We start from the raw sequence: 21094 nt of genomic DNA, 5'->3' as shown, positions 1-21094 counted from the left end.
CAGATACCCTCTATACACTTAAACTTTATGTTGGTTTGTTTACTGTTGAGAGAGAAAACAATGTTTCACATTAAGTTAATCATCTGGGGACCTCCCAAAATAATTTGGGGGGTCGTGTGTGATGTGATGACGTCATCAAACGATTAAGTCGACTTCAACTCAACTTTTTACTGAGTTTAGTCGACTTGCAAAAATCACAAGTCGTTAATGCCCTACACCAGGGGCGTCACACCAAATTCGGGGCCATGGGAACAAGGATTCACTGCGGGCCCCCCATGAATGTTAACTATTGAAAAATAGCAGATATACAAGCTCACAGCGCGGCACCGAGTGCTGCGCTGCGAGCTTGTAGATCTGCTATTTTTGAAAAATCTTGAAAATGTGTGCAAGAAACCTATGTCAAGGACCCCCAAGATGATATGTATTTGGCCACGGACCCCGATCTCAAAATATTTAGTTCCAGGGACCCCCCAGAAGCAAAATTTGAGTTAGAAATGTTCGCTTAAAAAATACATATATTCAAAGATTTTCACACATTTTCACAACTTTTCAAAAATAGCAGATCTACAAGATCGCAGCGCGGCACTCGGTGCCGCGCTGTGAGCTTGTATATCTGCTATTTTTCAATAGATAAAGTTATTATAGGGCCCCTCCACCTTGGGCCACAGTAACTCAGTCCCACTCTCCTACCCCTTGTGACGCCCCTGCCCTACACTGTAGCGTAGGACAGTGTCCTGTCCTACGCTACAGTGTAGCGTAGGACAGTGTCCTGTCCTACGCTACAGTGTAGCGTAGGACAGTGTCCTGTCCTACGCTACAGTGTAGCGTAGGACAGTGTCCTGTCCTACGCTACACTGTAGCGTAGGACAGTGTCCTGTCCTACGCTACAGTGTAGCGTAGGACAGTGTCCTGTCCTACGCTACAGTGTAGCGTAGGACAGTGTCCTGTCCTACGCTACACTGTAGCGTAGGACAGTGTCCTGTCCTACGCTACACTGTAGCGTAGGACAGTGTCCTGTCCTACGCTACACTGTAGCGTAGGACAGGACAGGACAGTGTCTGTGGACCCACCTTGTGCCAACAGGAACTCCACGGTGCCCAGGTGCCCCTCTGAGGCGGCCATCATCAGAGGGGTTCTGCCCTGCTTGTCTGCCAGGTTCACATCTGCTCCATGGGTCAGGAGGAGGTCCACGATCTGGACAGCACACACACACACACACACACACACACACACACACACACACACACACACACACACACACACACACACACACACACACACACACACACACACACACACACACACACACACACACACACACACACAATTTTTTTTCAATTCAAAGGAGCTTTATTGGCATGAGAAAACATACGTTTACATTGCCAAAGCAAGTATCACAAATACAATAAAAAACAGTTGAAAATGGGGAACATATATACAGTTGGAGGGGGGTACAGCATTGAGTAAACAGAGCTATGTCGCATTGTGACATTTTATATACAGGGTACAAATAGCAGCATTTTTTTTTCCTCAAAATGCATTTAAAGGTATCAGCTCTGTTTCATACTGTATGTGCAGTAGGTCTAGATGTCAATCCATGGTTTGTAGTCCTTAGGGTGGTTGTGTTTCTAGCCTTCTTTTGTCACAACAGTTCACAAATCTTGCTGCTGTGTTTGCGCATTGTTGTATTTCTCCCAGTAGATATGGAAGTTTTTCATCATTGGTCGAGTTTTCAAACTCACTTCGGGTGTGTGTAATCAGTGGGAAGTATGCATCTCTAATGTCTTGGTATAGTGGGCAGGTGGTTAGAAAGTGTAGCTCTGTTTCTACCACACACACACACACACACACACACACACACAACCATGAAACTGTCAGCTGCAAGGCAAATCACTAGGCAGGCCGTTTACAGGGAGGTTCACAGACTAAAAGAGTATTTCTAATGATGGGCCAGATTCATTAATCTGGTCATAAATAAAGTGTAAATAAAGTGACTAAACCTGGCGTATATTGTGTAAGTGAAAACTGTTAAAGCAGTGCATATCGTATGTTCTACCTCGTGCGGCTCACAGGTGTAAATGACAAGCGCTGCTTCCATACTACTTATGATAGGAGCGCTCACTACCATATAAGGCATTAAGCCTGACTCAGCACTTTGTAATCTGCCCTTGGAACTCCCCATTTCACACCATATATGGCAACAGGAAACAATCATCCAACTTCAACTGAACTTCAACTTGTCTCTCGTCAGAAACATACATCTGGTGTCACATCGCAGTGAAGGCTATCATACTGTATCTGTCAATCATATCTGTCCCTCCGATTTCACAATGGATCTGCTGTTTTAACCCAACACCAAATAATAGCTAATAAACATGGGAAGGATATCAGCCTTTTCTACTGAACGTTGCTCACGTTTAGCGAGGCAAAAATACGATGGAATCCCAGGCATAGTGGAAGTGAAACGTTGCTATCCCACACATTATGGTGTCCCCGGTGGGCAGGGGCCGTTGGGGACCCCCTGGAGGACCGGCTTATTGCTGTAATAACAGTGTTTCTCACCTGCCAGTGACCCTGTCTCACATCACTGAACAGAGGTACAATGAAAGGGTTTCTCACCTGCCAGTGGCCCTGTCTCACAGCACTGAACAGCGGTACGATGCCTCTCCGGTTGGACTGGGCCACGGCCGCTCCCTGCTCCAGCAGCAGACGACACACCTCCAGCTTCCCCCGACCGGAGGCTGCAGTCAGAGCTGAGAGAGAGAGAGAGAGAGAGAGAGAGAGAGACAGAGAGAGAGAGAGAGAGAGAGAGATAGAGAGAGAGATAGAGAGAGAGAGAGAGAGAGAGAGAGAGAGAGAGAGAGAGAGAGAGAGAGAGAGAGAGAGAGAGGGTTATACTTTCACTGTACAGGGGGTAGAACATATTAAAACACCTGAGGGCCGACTACATCTCCTGACAGAATGTACTTTCAGTAGAACCAGGTCTGGAATTTTGTCATTTTATGGGCAAGGCCACTTGGCCTTTGGTGTTGTCCATTTTTTGAGGGCACAAAGGCCAAATGAGGGATGATAACTAAATCTGCATTGAAATAGATAAATTATGGTATTTACAATCTGATCCATGCTGGTTACACATCTTCATTCAGAAACATTCAGAAGATTGACTTCCCTGCACCAATTGGTTTAAAGATGGGGACTCGGGGGAGATTACAGAATCTCACAACAAAAGACACTGGTGTCTACATGACCAGAAAGAGACACTGGTGTCTACATGACCAGAAGGAGACACTGGTGTCTACATGACCAGAAAGAGACAGAGGAGAAAGTGGTACAGTTGTTCTTTGAGCCTTTCAGAATGAGGGAACAGGGAAGAAGGAATCCTGACAAATTATACTCTGGGAAAATATTCTTGTTTGATGGGGCTGTCTTTAACCCTAGCTCAGAAGGTCAGGAGGTCATCCTTCCTACCTGTCTCTCCCCACAGGGAGTCAAAGTTGTTGATCTGAGCTCGTTCCACCTCCTCCTCATCCTTCTCTGGAAGGTCTAGTAGATATGATACGATCTGATGGAGGAGAAGATTACAGTTAAGATCTAGTAGATATGATACGATCTGATGGAGGAGAAGATTACAGTTAAGGTCTAGTAGATATGATACGATCTGATGGAGAAGATTACAGTTAAAATATTATAACATCTGGAAGGTCTAGTAGATATGATACGATCTGATGGAGAAGATTACAGTTAAGGTCTAGTAGATATGATACGATCTGATGGAAGAGATTACAGTTAAGGTCTAGTAGATATGATACGATCTGATGGAGAAGATTATAGTTAAGGTCTAGTAGATATGATACGATCTGATGGAGAAGATTACAGTTAAGGTCTAGTAGATATGATACGATCTGATGGAGAAGATTACAGTTAAGGTCTAGTAGATATGATACGATCTGATGGAGGAGAAGATTACAGTTAAGATCTAGTAGATATGATACGATCTGATGGAGAAGATTACAGTTAAGGTCTAGTAGATATGATACGATATGATGGAGGAGATTACAGTTAAGGTCTAGTAGATATGATACGATCTGATGGAGGAGAAGATTACAGTTAAGGTCTAGTAGATATGATATGATCTGATGGAGGAGAAGATTACAGTTAAGGTCTAGTAGATATGATACGATCTGATGGAGGAGAAGATTACAGTTAAGGTCTAGTAGATATGATACGATCATATGGAGGAGAAGATTACAGTTAAGGTCTAGTAGATATGATACGATCTGATGGAGGAGAAGATTACAGTTAAGATCTAGTAGATATGATACGATCTGATGGAGGAGAAGATTACAGTTAAGGTCTAGTAGATATGATACGATCTGATGGAGGAGAAAATTACAGTTAAGGTCTAGTAGATATGATACGATCTGATGAATGAGAAGATTACAGTTAAGGTCTAGTAGATATGATACGATCTGATGGAGGAGATTACAGTTAATATCTAGTAGATATGATACGATCTGATGGAGAAGATTACAGTTAAAATCTAGTAGATATGATATGATCTGATGGAGGAGAAGATTACAGTTAAGGTCTAGTAGATATGATACGATCTGATGGAGGAGAAGATTACAGTTAAGGTCTAGTAGATATGATACGATCTGATGGAGGAGAAGATTACAATTAAAATATTATATAACATCTGGAAGGTCTAGTAGATATGATACGATCTGGTGCTTTGAATCAATCCTGCTCTTCATGAAATAACACAGACACATTATTACATGCAATCCACAACATCCAAGCTGGTGTAGCTGTGTGTAGTGCAGTTCTATGTGACTGTTCTCTATACTTTTTCCCCTCTAGAGGGCAGCAAACACACACAAATTTGTCTTGTTGAGTTTGAAGAGCAATAAATACAGCATTAATGTTAATGTGTATATAAAATAGCATTAATGTGTTTTATATACACTTAAAATACAGCTGATTATGTAAAATGAGCAAACTAATCATTCGTACAGGTTATCTGCACATTTATAAAGTTTGCAATTATTCTAAGACTCCAATAAACTAATAGACTAAACCCATATTTAACTGTGGAGTCAAATTAAACTGAAAGCCTCAACTACTGTAACTCCAAATGTGTGTCAGGCTGGGGTAGCCTCGTAAAACACCCTCTTCCGAGGCTGGGGGGTCCCCAGTTCAAATAGGATTATCTCCAGACCATGAATGCAGTTTTCACTATGGTGAAAGAAATGCAAATGCTCCCTCTTTCCATGTCATACCTGAAGGCAGCATTCAAGAGAATTGCCTTGTCCAAACTCTCCTGAACTTGAATGCAGCATCTTATGTTGAAAGAATTGCCCTCTCTGTGTAGAAATCCATGCCATTACGCCATATCTCCAGTATTCACTTGATTATGCTCAGTTCAGTGTGGTATCAAGCATTGAAAATAATAGACCTCCAAGCTGTGACGCGTTGTGAGCTTGGAGGTCTGCTATTTTCGATATTTCCACCAAAAGGCGCCTTTAGGAATTTCAGCCCCTGCCTCTCTAACATTCTCTGCACGTCCCTGTAAGTGACTGTGTACTGTACCTTTATAAGTGTCTACTCCTCTGTGTATCTGTGTATACAAGGTACATAAAGGGTACTGTACCTCTGTGCATCCCATGCTGTATATAAGGTATATAAGGTGTATATAAGGTATATAAGGTGTATATAAGGTATATAAGGTGTATATAAGGTACAGTATATAAGTGTGTACTGTACCTTTATAAGTGTCTACTCCTCTGTGTATCTGTGTATACAAGGTACATAAAGGGTACTGTACCTCTGTGCATCCCATGCTGTATATAAGGTATATAAAGGGTGTATATAAGGTATATAAGGTGTATATAAGGTACAGTATATAAGTGTGTACTGTACCTCAGTATATCCCATGCTGGCTGCAGCGATCAGGGCCTGCTGCACAGCATGGTTCTTGGTGAAGGGCGCCCCCTGCTGGGAGGAGGCTGCGGTGGGGGCAGCAGGGGGTCCCTGGCCCCCCCAGTCACACTGGATCAGGTACTGGACCACCTCCATGTGGCCCCGCAGCGCCGCGTGCACCAGAGCACACTGACCGTTCTTATCTAGGTGGTCCACCTGAGCACACGCACACACGCACGCACGCACGCACGCACACACACGCACGCACACACACACACGCACACACACAGAAGAAAAGACACAATTAATTCATAGTAAATATTGTTGCATGATTGAGTCCTGTATATCCGCTCACATGTTATGTATGCAGCATGCAGTGGGCCTGTGATTAAAAGCGTCTGCTAAATGCCTAAACTGTAAACTGTCTGTTATCAAGTGGAGCGGTCTGTTATCAAGAAATAACACATTTCAGCGACTGACCAATCAGAATCAAGCATTCAAACAAGCCGTGCGATAGTGAACAGGAATGCCCACCTTGGCTCTGCGACGGCACAGTGCGCTGACGATGGCCATGTTGCCCCCGGCCGCGGCGTACCCCAGCGGGGTGAGGCCGCTCTCCGACGCCGCGTCCACGTTGGCACCGAACTCCAGCAGCAGCGCCAGCATGTCCAGGTAGCCCAGGTGGGCGTGGACACACAGCACCGGGGCGTTGTTCAGAACCTCCGTACGGTAGTTCACGTTGGCTCCGCCCAGCATCAGCAGCCTGCTCACCTGGAAGCACATTGATAACATGTGTTCAACACTCATCTGGACCAGGGGGTTTCAGAGTGGGTGACGGGGCACCCTGGGGTGATGGGGCACCCTGGGGCGACGGGGCACCCTGGGGCGACGGGGCACCCTGGGGCGACGGGGCACCCTGGGGTGCCGCGACGGCAGTCCAGGGGTGCCGCGAGATCATTTGATAATAATATCTGGAATTTATTTGGACACTTGAAAAAATATGTTGTATCATTTCAAACTTGAAATACAAAGGTATTTTCAGTCAGTTCTAACCAAAATGGCTGTTATCTCAACGTTTTCCGTGTGTGTGTGTGTGTGTGTGTGTGTGTGTGTGTGCCTGCCTCAGCCTGCCTGTGTGTGTGAACTTCGTTTGAATCGTTTCAACTGCTGCGCAGATTGGATATTCGTTAACCCCCCCCCACCCCCCCCCCAGCACTCATTGGATCAGCCACAGTTTTTGGCTGCTAAACTGCCGATTCATGTACTCAGCTCCAGACCAGAGGAACGGTCCACAGGAGTAAACACAGGTTTCATACCTTGATATTGGGGGTGTAAAGGTTTCATACCTTGATATTGGGGGTGTACAGGTTGATATTGGGGGTGTAGAGGTTGATATTGGGGGTGTACAGGTTTCATACCTTAATGTTGGGTGTGTAGAGGTTGATATTGGGGGTGTACAGGTTTCATACCTTGATATTGGGGGTGTACAGGTTGATATTGGGGGTGTAAAGGTTCCATACCTTGATATTGGGGGTGTACAGGTTTCATACCTTGATATTGGGGGTGTACAGGTTGATGTTGGGGGTGTACAGGTTGATGTTGGGGGTGTACAGGTTGATGTTGGGGGTGTACAGGTTTCATACCTTGATATTGGGGGTGTACAGGTTGATGTTGGGGGTGTACAGGTTGATATTGGGGGTGTACAGGTTGATGTTGGGGGTGTACAGGTTTCATACCTTAATGTTGGGTGTGTAGAGGTTGATATTGGGGGTGTACAGGTTTCATACCTTGATATTGGGGGTGTACAGGTTTCATACCTTGATATTGGGGGTGTACAGGTTCCGTAGTGAGGACAGTGCGGTTGAAAGACCCTCGGTGCTGTAAGACACCCACAGCCCCTGCAGGATGGACGAGGAGACCCCCACTTTCTTGCTGAGACCCTGGAATGGAGAGGAGAGATGAATATTCATGAGGGGATGAGCATAAACAGCTGCTGTGTCGGGGGCGGGTGTGTGTCGTCTGGGAGCGTGCACGTGTGTTTGGTGTGTGTGTCGTCTGGGAGCGTGCACGTGTGTTTGGTGTGTGTGTCGTCTGGGAGCGCGCACGTGTGTTTGGTGTGTGTGTCGTCTGGGAGCGTGCACGTGTGTTTGGTGTGTGTGTCGTCTGGGAGCGCGCACGTGTGTTTGGTGTGTGTGTCGTCTGGGAGCGCGCACGTGTGTTTGGTGTGTGTGTGTCTGGGAGTGTGCACGTGTGTTTGGTGTGTGTGTGTGTCTGGGAGCGTGCACGTGTGTTTGGTGTGTGTGTGTTGTCTGGGAGCGTGCACGTGTGTTTGGTGTGTGTGTGTGTCTGGGAGCGTGCACGTGTGTTTGGTGTGTGTGTCGTCTGGGAGTGTGCACGTGTGTTTGGTGTGTGTGTCTGGGAGCGTGCACGTGTGTTTGGTGTGTGTGTCTGGGAGCGTGCACGTGTGTTTGGTGTGTGTCGTCTGGGAGCGTGCACGTGTGTTTGGTGTGTGTGTGTGTGTGTGTCTGGGAGCGTGCACGTGTGTTTGGTGTGTGTGTCTGGGAGCGTGCACGTGTGTTTGGTGTGTGTGTCTGGGAGTGTGCACGTGTGTTTGGTGTGTGTGTGTCTGGGAGCGTGCACGTGTGTTTGGTGTGTGTGTGTCTGGGAGCGTGCACGTGTGTTTGGTGTGTGTGTCTGGGAGTGTGCACGTGTGTTTGGTGTGTGTCTGGGAGCGTGCACGTGTGTTTGGTGTGTGTCTGGGAGCGTGCACGTGTGTTTGGTGTGTGTGTGTCTGGGAGCGTGCACGTGTGTTTGGTGTGTGTGTGTCTGGGAGTGTGCACGTGTGTTTGGTGTGTGTGTCTGGGAGCGTGCACGTGTGTTTGGTGTGTGTGTGTCTGGGAGCGTGCACGTGTGTTTGGTGTGTGTCGTCTGGGAGCGTGCACGTGTGTTTGGTGTGTGTGTCTGGGAGCGTGCACGTGTGTTTGGTGTGTGTGTGTCTGGGAGCGTGCACGTGTGTTTGGTGTGTGTGTCTGGGAGCGTGCACGTGTGTTTGGTGTGTGTCTGGGAGCGTGCACGTGTGTTTGTTGTGTGTGTCTGGGAGCGTGCACGTGTGTTTGGTGTGTGTCTGGGAGCGTGCACGTGTGTTTGGTGTGTGTGTCTGGGAGCGTGCACGTGTGTTTGGCTTTTGTCTCACTTTTTTAATTATGAATTTAAACTGTATATTTGGATTTTCCATATTTCTGTCTTTTTTTTGCACTGTTGTCTGTTCCAGCTGTTTGTTGAATGTTGAATAGAACACTATGAAAACAAGATTTTTTTTGTGTCATCCACTTGCTGTGTTTTAACTCTAAAAATCACCTACAAAATGAATCAATCAAAAACTTGTATTACTATAATATTTGTGCAAAATATACTGACAATTATAAAGGAATTTGATGTGTTCCCGATGTTGACTATGCGTCGTGCCGCGACACATTGTGAGCTTGTGGATGTGTGTGTGTGTGTGTGTGTGTGTGTGTGTGTGTGTGTGTGTGTGTACCTACCTTAAAGATGTGTGCTTTCAGGATGTGGTGTCCCAGCTCTAGTGTGTGTGTGTGTGTGTGTGTGTGTGTGTGTGTGTGTGTGTGTGTGTGTGTGTGTGTGTGTGTGTGTGTGTGTGTGTGTGTGTGTGTGTGTGTGTGTGTGTACCTTAAAGATGTGTGCTTTCAGTATGTGGTGTCCCAGCTCTAGTGTGTGTGTGTGTGTGTGTGTGTGTGTGTGTGTGTGTGTGTGTGTGTGTGTGTGTGTGTGTGTGTGTGTGTGTGTGTGTGTGTGTACCTTAAAGATGTGTGCTTTCAGGATGTGGTGTCCCAGCTCTAGTGTGTGTGTGTGTGTGTGTGTGTGTGTGTGTGTGTGTGTGTGTGTGTGTGTGTGTGTGTGTGTGTGTGTGTGTGTGTGTGTGTGTGTGTGTACCTTAAAGATGTGTGCTTTCAGGATGTGATGTCCCAGCTCTATGGTCTGCTGTCTGTTCAGCTTGTTCTCCTGTCTGCTGAACCAGAAGGCTAGCAGAGTGTGACCACTCCTACCGAGACAGAGAGAGACAGTAGTTAAATACTGGAGAACCACTCCTACCGAGACAGAGAGAGACAGTAGTTAAATACTGGAGAACCACTCCTACCGAGACAGAGAGAGACAGTAGTTAAATACTGGAGAACCACTCCTACCGAGACAGAGAGAGACAGTAGTTAAATACTGGAGAACCACTCCTACCGAGACAGAGAGAGACAGTAGTTAAATACTGGAGAACCACTCCTACCGAGACAGAGAGAGACAGTAGTTAAATACTGGAGAACTACTCCTACCGAGACAGAGAGAGACAGTAGTTAAATACTGGAGAACCACTCCTACCGAGACAGAGAGAGACAGTAGTTAAATACTGGAGAACAACTCCTACCGAGACAGAGAGAGACAGTAGTTAAATACTGGACAACCAGAAGGCTAGCAGAGTGTGACCACTTCCAGAGGCTTATCTCCACAAATAGGGCAAAAATGTGTTTTTCCAAAATCTTCCTGATCCATGTTGATAACATGAGTGTAGACATGCTGTGTAGTGATATTTGTGATTTTAGGGCCAAAACTGTAGGAGCAGTGTCCAAAAATGTGTTTTAAAAATCGGCCTGAAGGTGGCGCTAGAATAGGGCCATGTGAGAAATGAGGGGTGGGGTCTCCGCGTTGCCTTGGCGGACGAATAGGTACCGGGCCCGGCTCTCCCGGACGCTCCTAGCCCGAGTTACGGCATTTTATGTGCGCTGCAGTGGCAGGGGGTCCTCCACTGGGGGCGCCACCACTTTTGCATCCGTTCTGGAGCACCAGGAGTCGGTGGTCCCCGGGAATTCCCCGTGAGCAGCCCCGTTGGGGTGGTCACAAACTGTTTTATTTTATATTGAAGGACTCCCATAACCCTGAGTGAACAAATGGAACCAAATGGACCCTATTTGTTTGTACACTCTCAGGGTTACAGACCTGTCCTGGTCTTTTAAAGCTAGCTCTTTATGTGTTTCTGGTAATATTCTTGTCTGCTAATTTTCAAGTCAATTGAAGAGACATAATTTGAGCAAAAATGTCCAGGACCAGCCAGCATGGACGATGAGCCCTGAGCAACCGTGAAGATATCGACGTGTTCCTGCAGGTGTTTGTGGTCAACACAGGCTGGTGAAATGATATTCAGCTGGGAAAAACAACAACTCTTTAAAAGTCTTTCTGACAGCCAGTACAGAATGTCCCATTCATAAACAGGCAGCTCCTCACGCTGTCTGTCATAAAAACACATTTAAACAGAAGTTTCACTGCATGCGGAAAATATCCTTTTACCACCTCGATGTTCCTGCAGACATTTGTAGGAACAACACATTGAAATGTGTGAATGGGTAGAAAATAAAACATTTTGCGCGGCACCCCAGCACAACAATACGGCAACGCTTTGAGAGGGAGTCCTCACAAGCTCGCAACACAGTGTGTTTTGTACGTATCCTAATCCAGTGTTTCTCAACCACTGGTCCTGGGGACCTTTGGTGTGCCCCTGAGAAGGGTCAAGTGTGCCCCTTGAAACTGCTTGAAAACCAGTATTGTATTTATCATTTTAAAAATGATTTAAATCTACAAGCACACAACGCCTCGCGGTGCGAGGCGTTGTGTGCTTGTAGATCTGCTTGTAGATCTGCTGTTTTCAGGTCTTTGCTTTGCGAAGAAACGTACACATTTGAAACTTGGAGATACAAGGTTTCTTCCCGACAGTGAGGATATTTACACCCCCGTATTATATTGGTGTGACCATGGATTCTTGGGACATGAGAAGTGTGCCATGCAGAAAAAAGGTTGAGAAACACTGGCCTAATCAACACAGTGTGTTTTGTAAATATATATAAATATATATAAACATAAAACTAATAAAATCTTGTACATCGGCTATTTTCACTATTTCTTAAACGTTTATTACATTTGATTATTATCACAAAACATACAGCAACTACTTCAGCCCTATATACTTTTTGGCCATTTGAAGATCTACAAGCTCACAATGTGTCACCATTTTTATACATTTGAAAACGTCCAAACGGGACTTAACCATAGGCCTGCTGCATATTGAGTACCTTTACTTTTGGCACTTTAAAGTATGCTTTGATGCCAACACTGTTGTACTTTTACTCGAGTACATTTTGAATTCCTGACTATTACTTGTAACAGAGCATTTCTATAGAGCAGGGGTTTTCAAATTGGGTGACGGGGCACCCTGGGGTGCCGCGACGGCAGTCCAGGGGTGCCGCGACGGCAGTCCAGGGGTGCTGCGAGATCATTTGATAATTTGGACACAATATTGAATTCATTTGGACACAATATTTAGTATCATTTTAAACTTGAAAGTTATATTCAGTCAGTTCTAACCAAAATGGCTGTTATCTCAACGTTTTCCTTGCAACATAATCACTAAAATATTATCACTGTCAGGCAGAAACCTCGTATTTCCAAGTTTCAAATGTGTACGTCTTTTGGTAAAGCAAAGCCCTGCTTCATCATACAAGACTGACGCACAAAACTAGTGAAAACAGACGATCTACAAGCACACAACGCCTCGCGATGCGAGGCGTTGTGTGCTTGTAGATCTGCTGTTTTCACTAGTTTAGTACATTTTATAGATGGTAAATACAAAACGGACGGTTTTGGACATACAAGGTTTCCACGCGACAACAACAATATGCTATAAATATAAAGTGCTGGGAGTGAACATTTTAAAAAGAATATTTATGGGGTGACCTGAGACAAAACAGTTTGGGAACCCCTGCTTTAAAGTATGCTTTGGTGCCAACACTGTTGCACTTTTACTCAAGTTCATTTTGAATTCCTGACTATTGCTTGTAACAGAGCATTTCTATATTGGAGTACTGATACTTTTACTGCAGTGGAACATGTGAGCAGTACAGTAGTAGTACAGTAGTACTACAGTCAGTGGCGTCAGTTCAACAAAAGCTAGGGTATGGCAAAGATGGGAGTCCTCATGGAAAAGAGGCATTACATTTTGTATAACATGGTTCTATTGTGAAAATAACAGATCTACATGCTCACAACGCCTCGCGCTGCGAGGCGTTGTGAGCAGCGTTGTGAGCATGTAGATCTGCTATTTTCACAATGTCTAAAAAAAAGAGTTTTGTCAGTTTTTTTACACGGGTTTCTATGGTTTCTACGGCTGGATATGACAGCCTGGAACGGTTGTACAAGTGCAGCTAAACTTGGCATGTTAGTAAACGTGCCACAATTAACAATAATGCATTGCACCTGTGCAGCTGACCTGCGGAACCTGGGAATATACCATTCTGTCAAGATGGGGAGAATAAAAGTGTGGAGAAAATAATTATAATACCTTGTTAAAGTGACCATTTTGTTAAATGTTGCATTTGTAGTTATTTTACTGTAATTTAACAACATAATAACCAGCACAGATAGACTAAGAGACATTCATGGATTTACATTTAAAAGTAACTTTTATCTTCCCCCCTGGACCCAGGGTATGGCAGCTGCATACCCCTGCCATACCCAATTGACGCCCCTGAGTACAGTAGGAGGTTCTGACCGGGGTCAGTAGAACATGTGAGGTGATTCTGACCTGGGGTCACAGAGTACAGTAGTACAGTAGGAGGTTCTGACCTGGGGTCAGTACAGTAGTACAGTAGTACAGTAATAGTACAGTAGTACAGTAGTACAGTAGTAGTACAGTAGGGCGTTCTGACCTGGGGTCACATAGGAACTTGGTCTTCTCCCCCTCTTCTCTCCAGATCAGCCATTCTCTGAAGGAAGGATGAACAAACATCCTGGTTCCATCTCTCCTCTTCACCAGGAACACTGACAGGTTGTCCACTCGCTGCTGGAAGTCTTCCCAGTCCAGAGTACCCTGAAACATAACATATAATACTTTATATAATGTACCCTGAAACATAACATATAATACTTTATATACAGTAAGTCCTCCCAGTCCAGAGTACCCTGGAACACCACATATAATACTTTATTTAATCTACCCTGAAACATAACAAATATAATACTTTATTTAATCTACCCTGAAACATAACAAATATAATACTTTATTTAATCTACCCTGAAACATAACAAATATAATACTTTATATAATCTACCCTGAAACACCACATATAATACTTTATTTAATCTATCCTGAAACATAACAAATATAATACTTTATATACAGTAAGTCCTCCCAGTCCAGGGACACTGTTTAACACTGTTACTGAACAAACACTATAGCAATGATTACTGTCACTATATAGAGCTCTAAATTTAACACAAAATATAATTCACAGGACACTTTAGTTCAAATCCATGTTATTTGTGTGAATTTAAAAATCTCTACACTAAATCTCTTCTCTGAAAAACACATTGCAAGCTTGTCATCATCTATAATAATAATCTACAATAACCATCTTTTTTCGGTGATCTAGGGGTTGAAGAGGTTATAAAAACAAACATAAAGTAGTGTTTGCCCACAAAGTCTGCTAAACATCTCCTGCCGGGTCCCAGCAGGAATCACACAGAGGTTGCATTCATAAACACACAGTGGATCAAATTCATGTGTTTCTGTTGGCTTGGTAGTTTTACAAACAGAGGAGTTATTTGTTCACGTTCACAAACCCTGACGGGGCAGAGAGAGAAATAAACAGCCATTAAATGATATCATAGTTCAGGTTAGGATCCCTCACTGCACTTCCTCTGTGGATTTATAGTTCAATAATAATCACCTCTGCATCTCTCTCTACCTCTCAACACACTCTCTGAACTGTTACATACAATACCAACACACTTTAACAACCAATCAAATCTATTTTTGACAATGAAAATACTGTACTTCAAGTAAAAAAAAAATTACATGTTCTCATCTAAGTGCTCAGGTCTCCACCAGGCCGGGTTTGCTTATCCAGGGTCAGCAAACTTTAGAAAGGCAGTTACTGACAAATGGAAAACAAAAATTGTTACTGCGACTTCCCGTCGCTTAGATGCGGGCCGGTGGGGAAAAAAACGCTTCTCGACGATCAACACGATCTGGAGATTGATTCTGAGATAAAGTCATGTTACTGTGGAAGCATTGCATTGAAGCCAACGGAGGATATTTACTTCCTGATGACGCCATCACCCAAAAGGATCACAGGAGTTTTCCTTCACCCACGGGTCCCAATGACCGCACGCTACTGTTCTTTAAAGAGGTGGTGTCATAGTTTTGTACTTTTTCTGTTTTTCATGTGTCTAGGAGGTTGAAAGTACTTCATTAGACCCCCTGATGTGTTTTTTTTGAGAAATGATGTATTCTCTTAGCATTCTCTTTGTTTGTTTTCTCTTGGAGGCTGCCACCTTGTGGCCATAAGTGTCAGTTAAAAAACACAGATACTAAGTGTGTCACAGTATCAACTCCTCCCCAATTGCCATTCACCCAACACTGTGGGGTGTGGCTATATCAGCTGGGTCACCACCCACCATGCCATCCATGCATACTTAATGAACTGGGGGTGTGGCCACATTAAAACCCAATTGTAACTCTTTCTGTATACTTTTTTGGAAAAAATCTTCCTCCTAGTATAATCATAATACCTGATAATCAGATAATCATGTTTTAGAGGGGGGGGGGGGGGGGGGGGGGATCATGGCACCACCTCTTTAATATAAAAGCATGGGGTACCTGTAGATCTGTTAGCATGGGGTGCAGTACCTGTATGGTCTTGTAGATCTGTTAACATTAGGGTACAGTACTTGTAGATCTGTTAACATGGGGTACAGTACCTGTAGATCTGTTAACACTTATGTTGCAATGATTTTTTCTCTTCAATGTCTCGCGTTGCCATGGTTACCATAGACTTCCATGTAATTGTGCAATTGTGTAAAAAGTGCACGCCCATGCCTAGATGATGCACCACGTGTGTAGATGCTGTTCACAGCTTTCAAACAAAAAAATCCGCTTGGAAATCCGTTCAGGCATTCATGATTTATGGGCCATTATGTTTTCTTCAGATGTAAACAAACATGGCTGCCATGTTTGAAAGAATGGGTTGGTATGGGGGTTAAACATGCAATTTCGCGATCGCGATCATGCCTAATACATTTCTGAAGGTCCAAAAAAAAAAAAAAAACGTCCCAAACTCGGGAAACTCGGGGTTGGCACCAGATGTGTTAACATTAGGGTACAGTACCTGTATGGTCTTTTAGATCTGTTAACATGGGGTACAGTATACTGTAGATCTGTTAACATTAGGGTACAGTACCTGTATGGTCTTTTAGATCTGTTAAAATGGGGGTACAGTACCTGTAGGGAGCCAGAGTTGATGGTCTGGTAGATCTGCTCGTCGGTGAGCGGGTGCAGGGAGGCCACGGCCACGTTGAGCAGAGGCAGCGCCCGCTCAAACGACGACTGCGTGGGGAAACGCATGTTGCACTGCAGCAGGTACACCTCAGCTAGGTTGACTGGTACCACCTGGACACACACACACACACACACACACACACACACACACACACACACACACACACACACACACACACACACACACACACACACACACACACACACACACACACACACACACACACACACACAGGATGTTAGTACACCTCCGCTAGGTTGACTGGAACCACCATGACATAATGAAGGTATACTTTCCTCCTGTAAATCCCTAACATCCTTTAAAACCGCTCTGAAAAGCCACTTACAGACGGCTTCTACTCTAAACTGGTACTACCAGGAAACCATGGGTTCCCAAACCCCTGGTTTGGTACTGTCATAAAACTGTACCTTTTCCTATGCAAACTAATAATAAATACTTTAATAAATCCTCCCGCTTGAGCTAAACTTGTAATCATAGGATGAGCGTGTTGTGGGAGCGGCGACGAAGGAGGCGCGCCGCCTGAACCAGAACTTGAGCCATGAGAGGCACCGCCGTGCGAGCATAGGGGCGAGCGAGTCGCTGCGCCGAACGGTGCCCGAAGTCTGCTTCAGCTGCTTCAGCGCTGTCCCAGTTATGTACCGATAGGACAGGATTGTAAATATTCTGTGACTACTGGAAAAGGTAGGAAAAACTGAAAATGGCTGCAGTGTGGGCTTTTTGGGTTATTCATTCTGGGCAGAGAATGGGTTTGGGTTAACTATAATACCCTTGTTGTGAGAGGGTGGATGCTGGCTGTGCTCGTTGAGAGGCCAGGATGTTTAATAGATGATGTTTACTGAACCACACTGCTTCCAGGCCTCAGGGCACACAATGAGAGACTACTGCTGCTTATCAATAGTGTTTTATACTTCTTATGGAGGCTCATCACACCTGTGGACCTGAGGAACTCACCAACGCACCGCTAAGCTACCTTATTCACTGGAAAAGAAAGTGTCAGAGAAAAACAAACAAAATACGGTGAATATTTGATACTGGTGCTCTCTGTTGTTGTGCTGGTATACAGCACAAAGGGCATGAAGACTGTTTGGAAGTTTTACTTAAGAATAAGAATAAGAATAAGAATGTAAATAGTCATAGATGACATGTACTTAAGAACAACGGAACAAGCAAGTTTTTAGGATTTTAGAGCCCACTCCGTAAAACCCTTTAAGACTCATTAAAAAACGGTGAACATTTGGAGAGTGGGTTGTAGGGTTAGGGTTAGGGTTAGGTTTAGGTTTAGGGTTAGGGTTGTAGAACGGCCAGTTGAGGGAGAGGTTCACAACTAAAACCAAGTTACACAAATATATACAGGTATGTAAAATGTGTTTATGAATAAATAAACTGTAATACGTTGAACATCACTGATTTGAGGATGAATACTGATGAAGACTGATGTTTAACACTCAATGTTGTGGGTTTAAAGGGAAACTAGGTCACTTTAAGGTTATATTTAATATATATGTACATGTGTTAGCAGTCATGTTCCTCTATCAGCCACTACATTGTTGTGCTGGGGTGTTTCCATCCCCCTGGCTGTATGTTGGTTCTGTTCTACTGTTTGACATTCATCTCTTGGAGGGATGTTTTTGTCAGGAGGAGCTCAGCCAGAGCTCTTAACTGCTTCCTTTGAACTTCAAACTGGTTGTGCACTGAGGCAATTGATTGGTCGATAAAAGTGTCAAGTGCTTGTTAGTGATCTCTCTTACCAATGAAAGCACGAAAGATAACAACCTGTTTGATGCCTGTCATAGAGGAGGGGGATGTGTTTGTAAACACACAGACTTGCCGAGTTCCCCTTTAACCTACTCTCTCTATCTCCCTCTCCCTCTCCCTCTCTCTCTCTCTCTCTCTCTCTCTCTCTCTCCAACAGTACCTTATAACTAGAGTTATAGAGGATCAATACCTTATAACTGGAGCTCTTGTAGAGGACCAGTACCTTATAACTGGAGCTCTTGTAGAGAACCAGTACCTTATAACTGGAGCTCTTATAGAGGACCAGTACCTTATATAGTTATAGAGGACCAGTACCTTATAACTGGAGCTCTTATAGAGTACCAGTACCTTATAGCTGGAGCTCTTATAGAGGACCAGTACCTTATAATTAGAGTTATAGAGGACCAGTACCTTATAAGTGGAGCTCTTATAGAGGACCAGTACCTTATAGCTGGAGCTCTTGAGCACCAGGTATCCCTTCTCGATGAGGTCGAAGGTGAGCTTCAGGTAGAGGTAGGAGCCCTGGCTAAGGGCCTTCAGGTGGGCGCTCAGCTTTCCGAAGGTGGTGTTGTCCATCTTGCCGTTGAGGCTGATGTTGTTCTGGATCTCTGGGCTGCTGTGGATGCGGTGCAGGATGTAACCCTGCAGGTCCTGGTCGATGGCATCGTTCTCCTCCAGCCCGTCCAGGAGGATGCGATGGAAGGGAAGCTGCTTGGTGATCTCCTGCAGGGACCGACCATACCTTAGTTTATATACTTTAGCTCTTGAACAATAGCAGATCTACAAGCTCACAGCTTGAGCAGAGTCAAGGGGAACACACACCGGACGCGGAGGCGGCGCGCAAGCGGCGTGTCAAAACATACGGTCCCATTATTTTCAATGAACTAACCCACACCAGCGGCATCCCGCCTCGCCTGCCGCGACGATACTCCGCTGTTCTATTTTCCGGGTGTTGCCGTGTGGTGAACATGTTCTCCCATGGTTCTCCCCACCGGAGGAAATTGATGTGCTGTGTGGCAGCGCGCCGCATCCAGTTGGGGTTACCGCGGGGCACTTCACGTGCGTTGATACCGCGATGCGACGCTGCGCAGCCGCCCACATCCAATGTGTGCTCCCCTTCACACCGCCAAACTGAACGCAACATCATTGCAATAAATGGTGAATGGTTATTCCTGAGCTGTAGTAAGGGTTCACACACATTTTTACCAATGAATTTCCAAAGCTTTTCCAGAATATTTAAACCATGAGCCTCTTACTGCTTTGAGTAAAGCCCAAAGACATGCAGTGTAGCACAAATAAAGCATATAATGGTATTATGGATAAAATAAAGCATAGAATGGTATTATGGATAAAATAAAGCATAGTATGGTATTATGGATAAAATAAAGCATAGAATGGTATTATGGATAAAATAAAGCATAGAATGGTATCATGGATAAAATAAAGCATAGAATGGTATTATGGATAAAATAAAGCATAGAATGGTATTATGGATAAAATAAAGCATAGAATGGTATTATGGATAAAATAAAGCATAGAATGGTATTATGGATAAAATAAAGCATAGAATGGTATTATGGATAAAATAAAGCATAGAATGGTATCATGGATAAAATAAAGCATAGATGGTATTATGGATAAAATAAAGCATAGAATGGTATTATGGATAAAATAAAGCATAGAATGGTATTATGGATAAAATAAAGCATAGATGGTATTATGGATAAAATAAAGCATAGAATGGTATTATGGATAAAATAAAGCATAGATGGTATTATGGATAAAATAAAGCATAGAATGGTATTATGGATAAAATAAAGCATAGAATGGTATTATGGATAAAATAAAGCATAGATGGTATTATGGATAAAATAAAGCATAGAATGGTATTATGGATAAAATAAAGCATAGAATGGTATCATGGATAAAATAAAGCATAGAATGGTATTATGGATACAATAAAGCATAGAATGGTATTATGGATAAAATAAAGCATAGATGGTATTATGGATAAAATAAAGCATAGAATGGTATTATGGATAAAATAAAGCATAGAATGGTATTATGGATAAAATAAAGCATAGAATGGTATTATGGATAAAATAAAGCATAGATGGTATTATGGATAAAATAAAGCATAGAATGGTATTATGGATAAAATAAAGCATAGAATGGTATCATGGATAAAATAAAGCATAGAATGGTATTATGGATAAAATAAAGCATAGAATGGTATTATGGATAAAATAAAGCATAGAATGGTATTATGGATAAAATAAAGCATAGAATGGTATTATGGATAAAATAAAGCATAGAATGGTATTATGGATAAAATAAAGCATAGAATGGTATCATGGATAAAATAAAGCATAGAATGGTATTATGGATAAAATAAAGCATAGAATGGTATTATGGATAAAATAAAGCATAGAATGGTATTATGGATAAAATAAAGCATAGAATGGTATTATGGATAAAATAAAGCATAGAATGGTATTATGGATAAAATAAAGCATAGAATGGTATTATGGATAAAATAAAGCATAGAATGGTATTATGGATAAAATAAAGCATAGAATGGTATCATGGATAAAATAAAGCATAGAATGGTATTATGGATAAAATAAAGCATAGAATGGTATTATGGATAAAATAAAGCATAGAATGGTATTATGGATAAAATAAAGCATAGAATGGTATTATGGATAAAATAAAGCATAGAATGGTATTATGGATAAAATAAAGCATAGAATGGTATTATGGATAAAATAAAGCATAGAATGGTATTATGGATAAAATAAAGCATAGAATGGTATCATGGATAAAATAAAGCATAGAATGGTATCAAATGGACGCGTACAGACAGTTATGACGGCTGTGTATGTTTGCTCAAAGCGACAGCTGCGAGCACCTGTAGGGTGTGAGCCTATAGAACTTCTATTTGCATACAATCATGCAGCCCGTTCGGCGAAAAACGACTTATGTTACATATTTTGTGTAATGTTATA

General features: G+C 43.3%; 1 protein-coding gene across 1 annotated transcript in view; it reads right to left on the bottom strand.

Annotated features, from left to right (window-relative positions):
• Positions 1 to 21094, bottom strand: part of tanc2b (tetratricopeptide repeat, ankyrin repeat and coiled-coil containing 2b) — a gene marked incomplete at both ends in the record, with an annotated part of 99602 nt that overhangs the window by 38672 nt on the left and 39836 nt on the right. Inside the window, 10 exon segments of the mRNA XM_080746875.1 lie at positions 1071 to 1194; positions 2620 to 2753; positions 3469 to 3562; positions 5920 to 6135; positions 6454 to 6690; positions 7737 to 7859; positions 9871 to 9979; positions 13680 to 13840; positions 16253 to 16420; positions 18531 to 18809. Of these exon segments, the coding sequence (XP_080603001.1) occupies positions 1071 to 1194; positions 2620 to 2753; positions 3469 to 3562; positions 5920 to 6135; positions 6454 to 6690; positions 7737 to 7859; positions 9871 to 9979; positions 13680 to 13840; positions 16253 to 16420; positions 18531 to 18809 (1645 nt within the window).

Source organism: Nannobrachium achirus (assembly GCF_963921795.1).
Source record: "Nannobrachium achirus genome assembly, chromosome: 18".
Classification (NCBI taxonomy): Eukaryota; Metazoa; Chordata; class Actinopteri; order Myctophiformes; family Myctophidae; genus Nannobrachium; species Nannobrachium achirus.
This window is presented reverse-complemented; position numbering and strand designations above follow the sequence as displayed.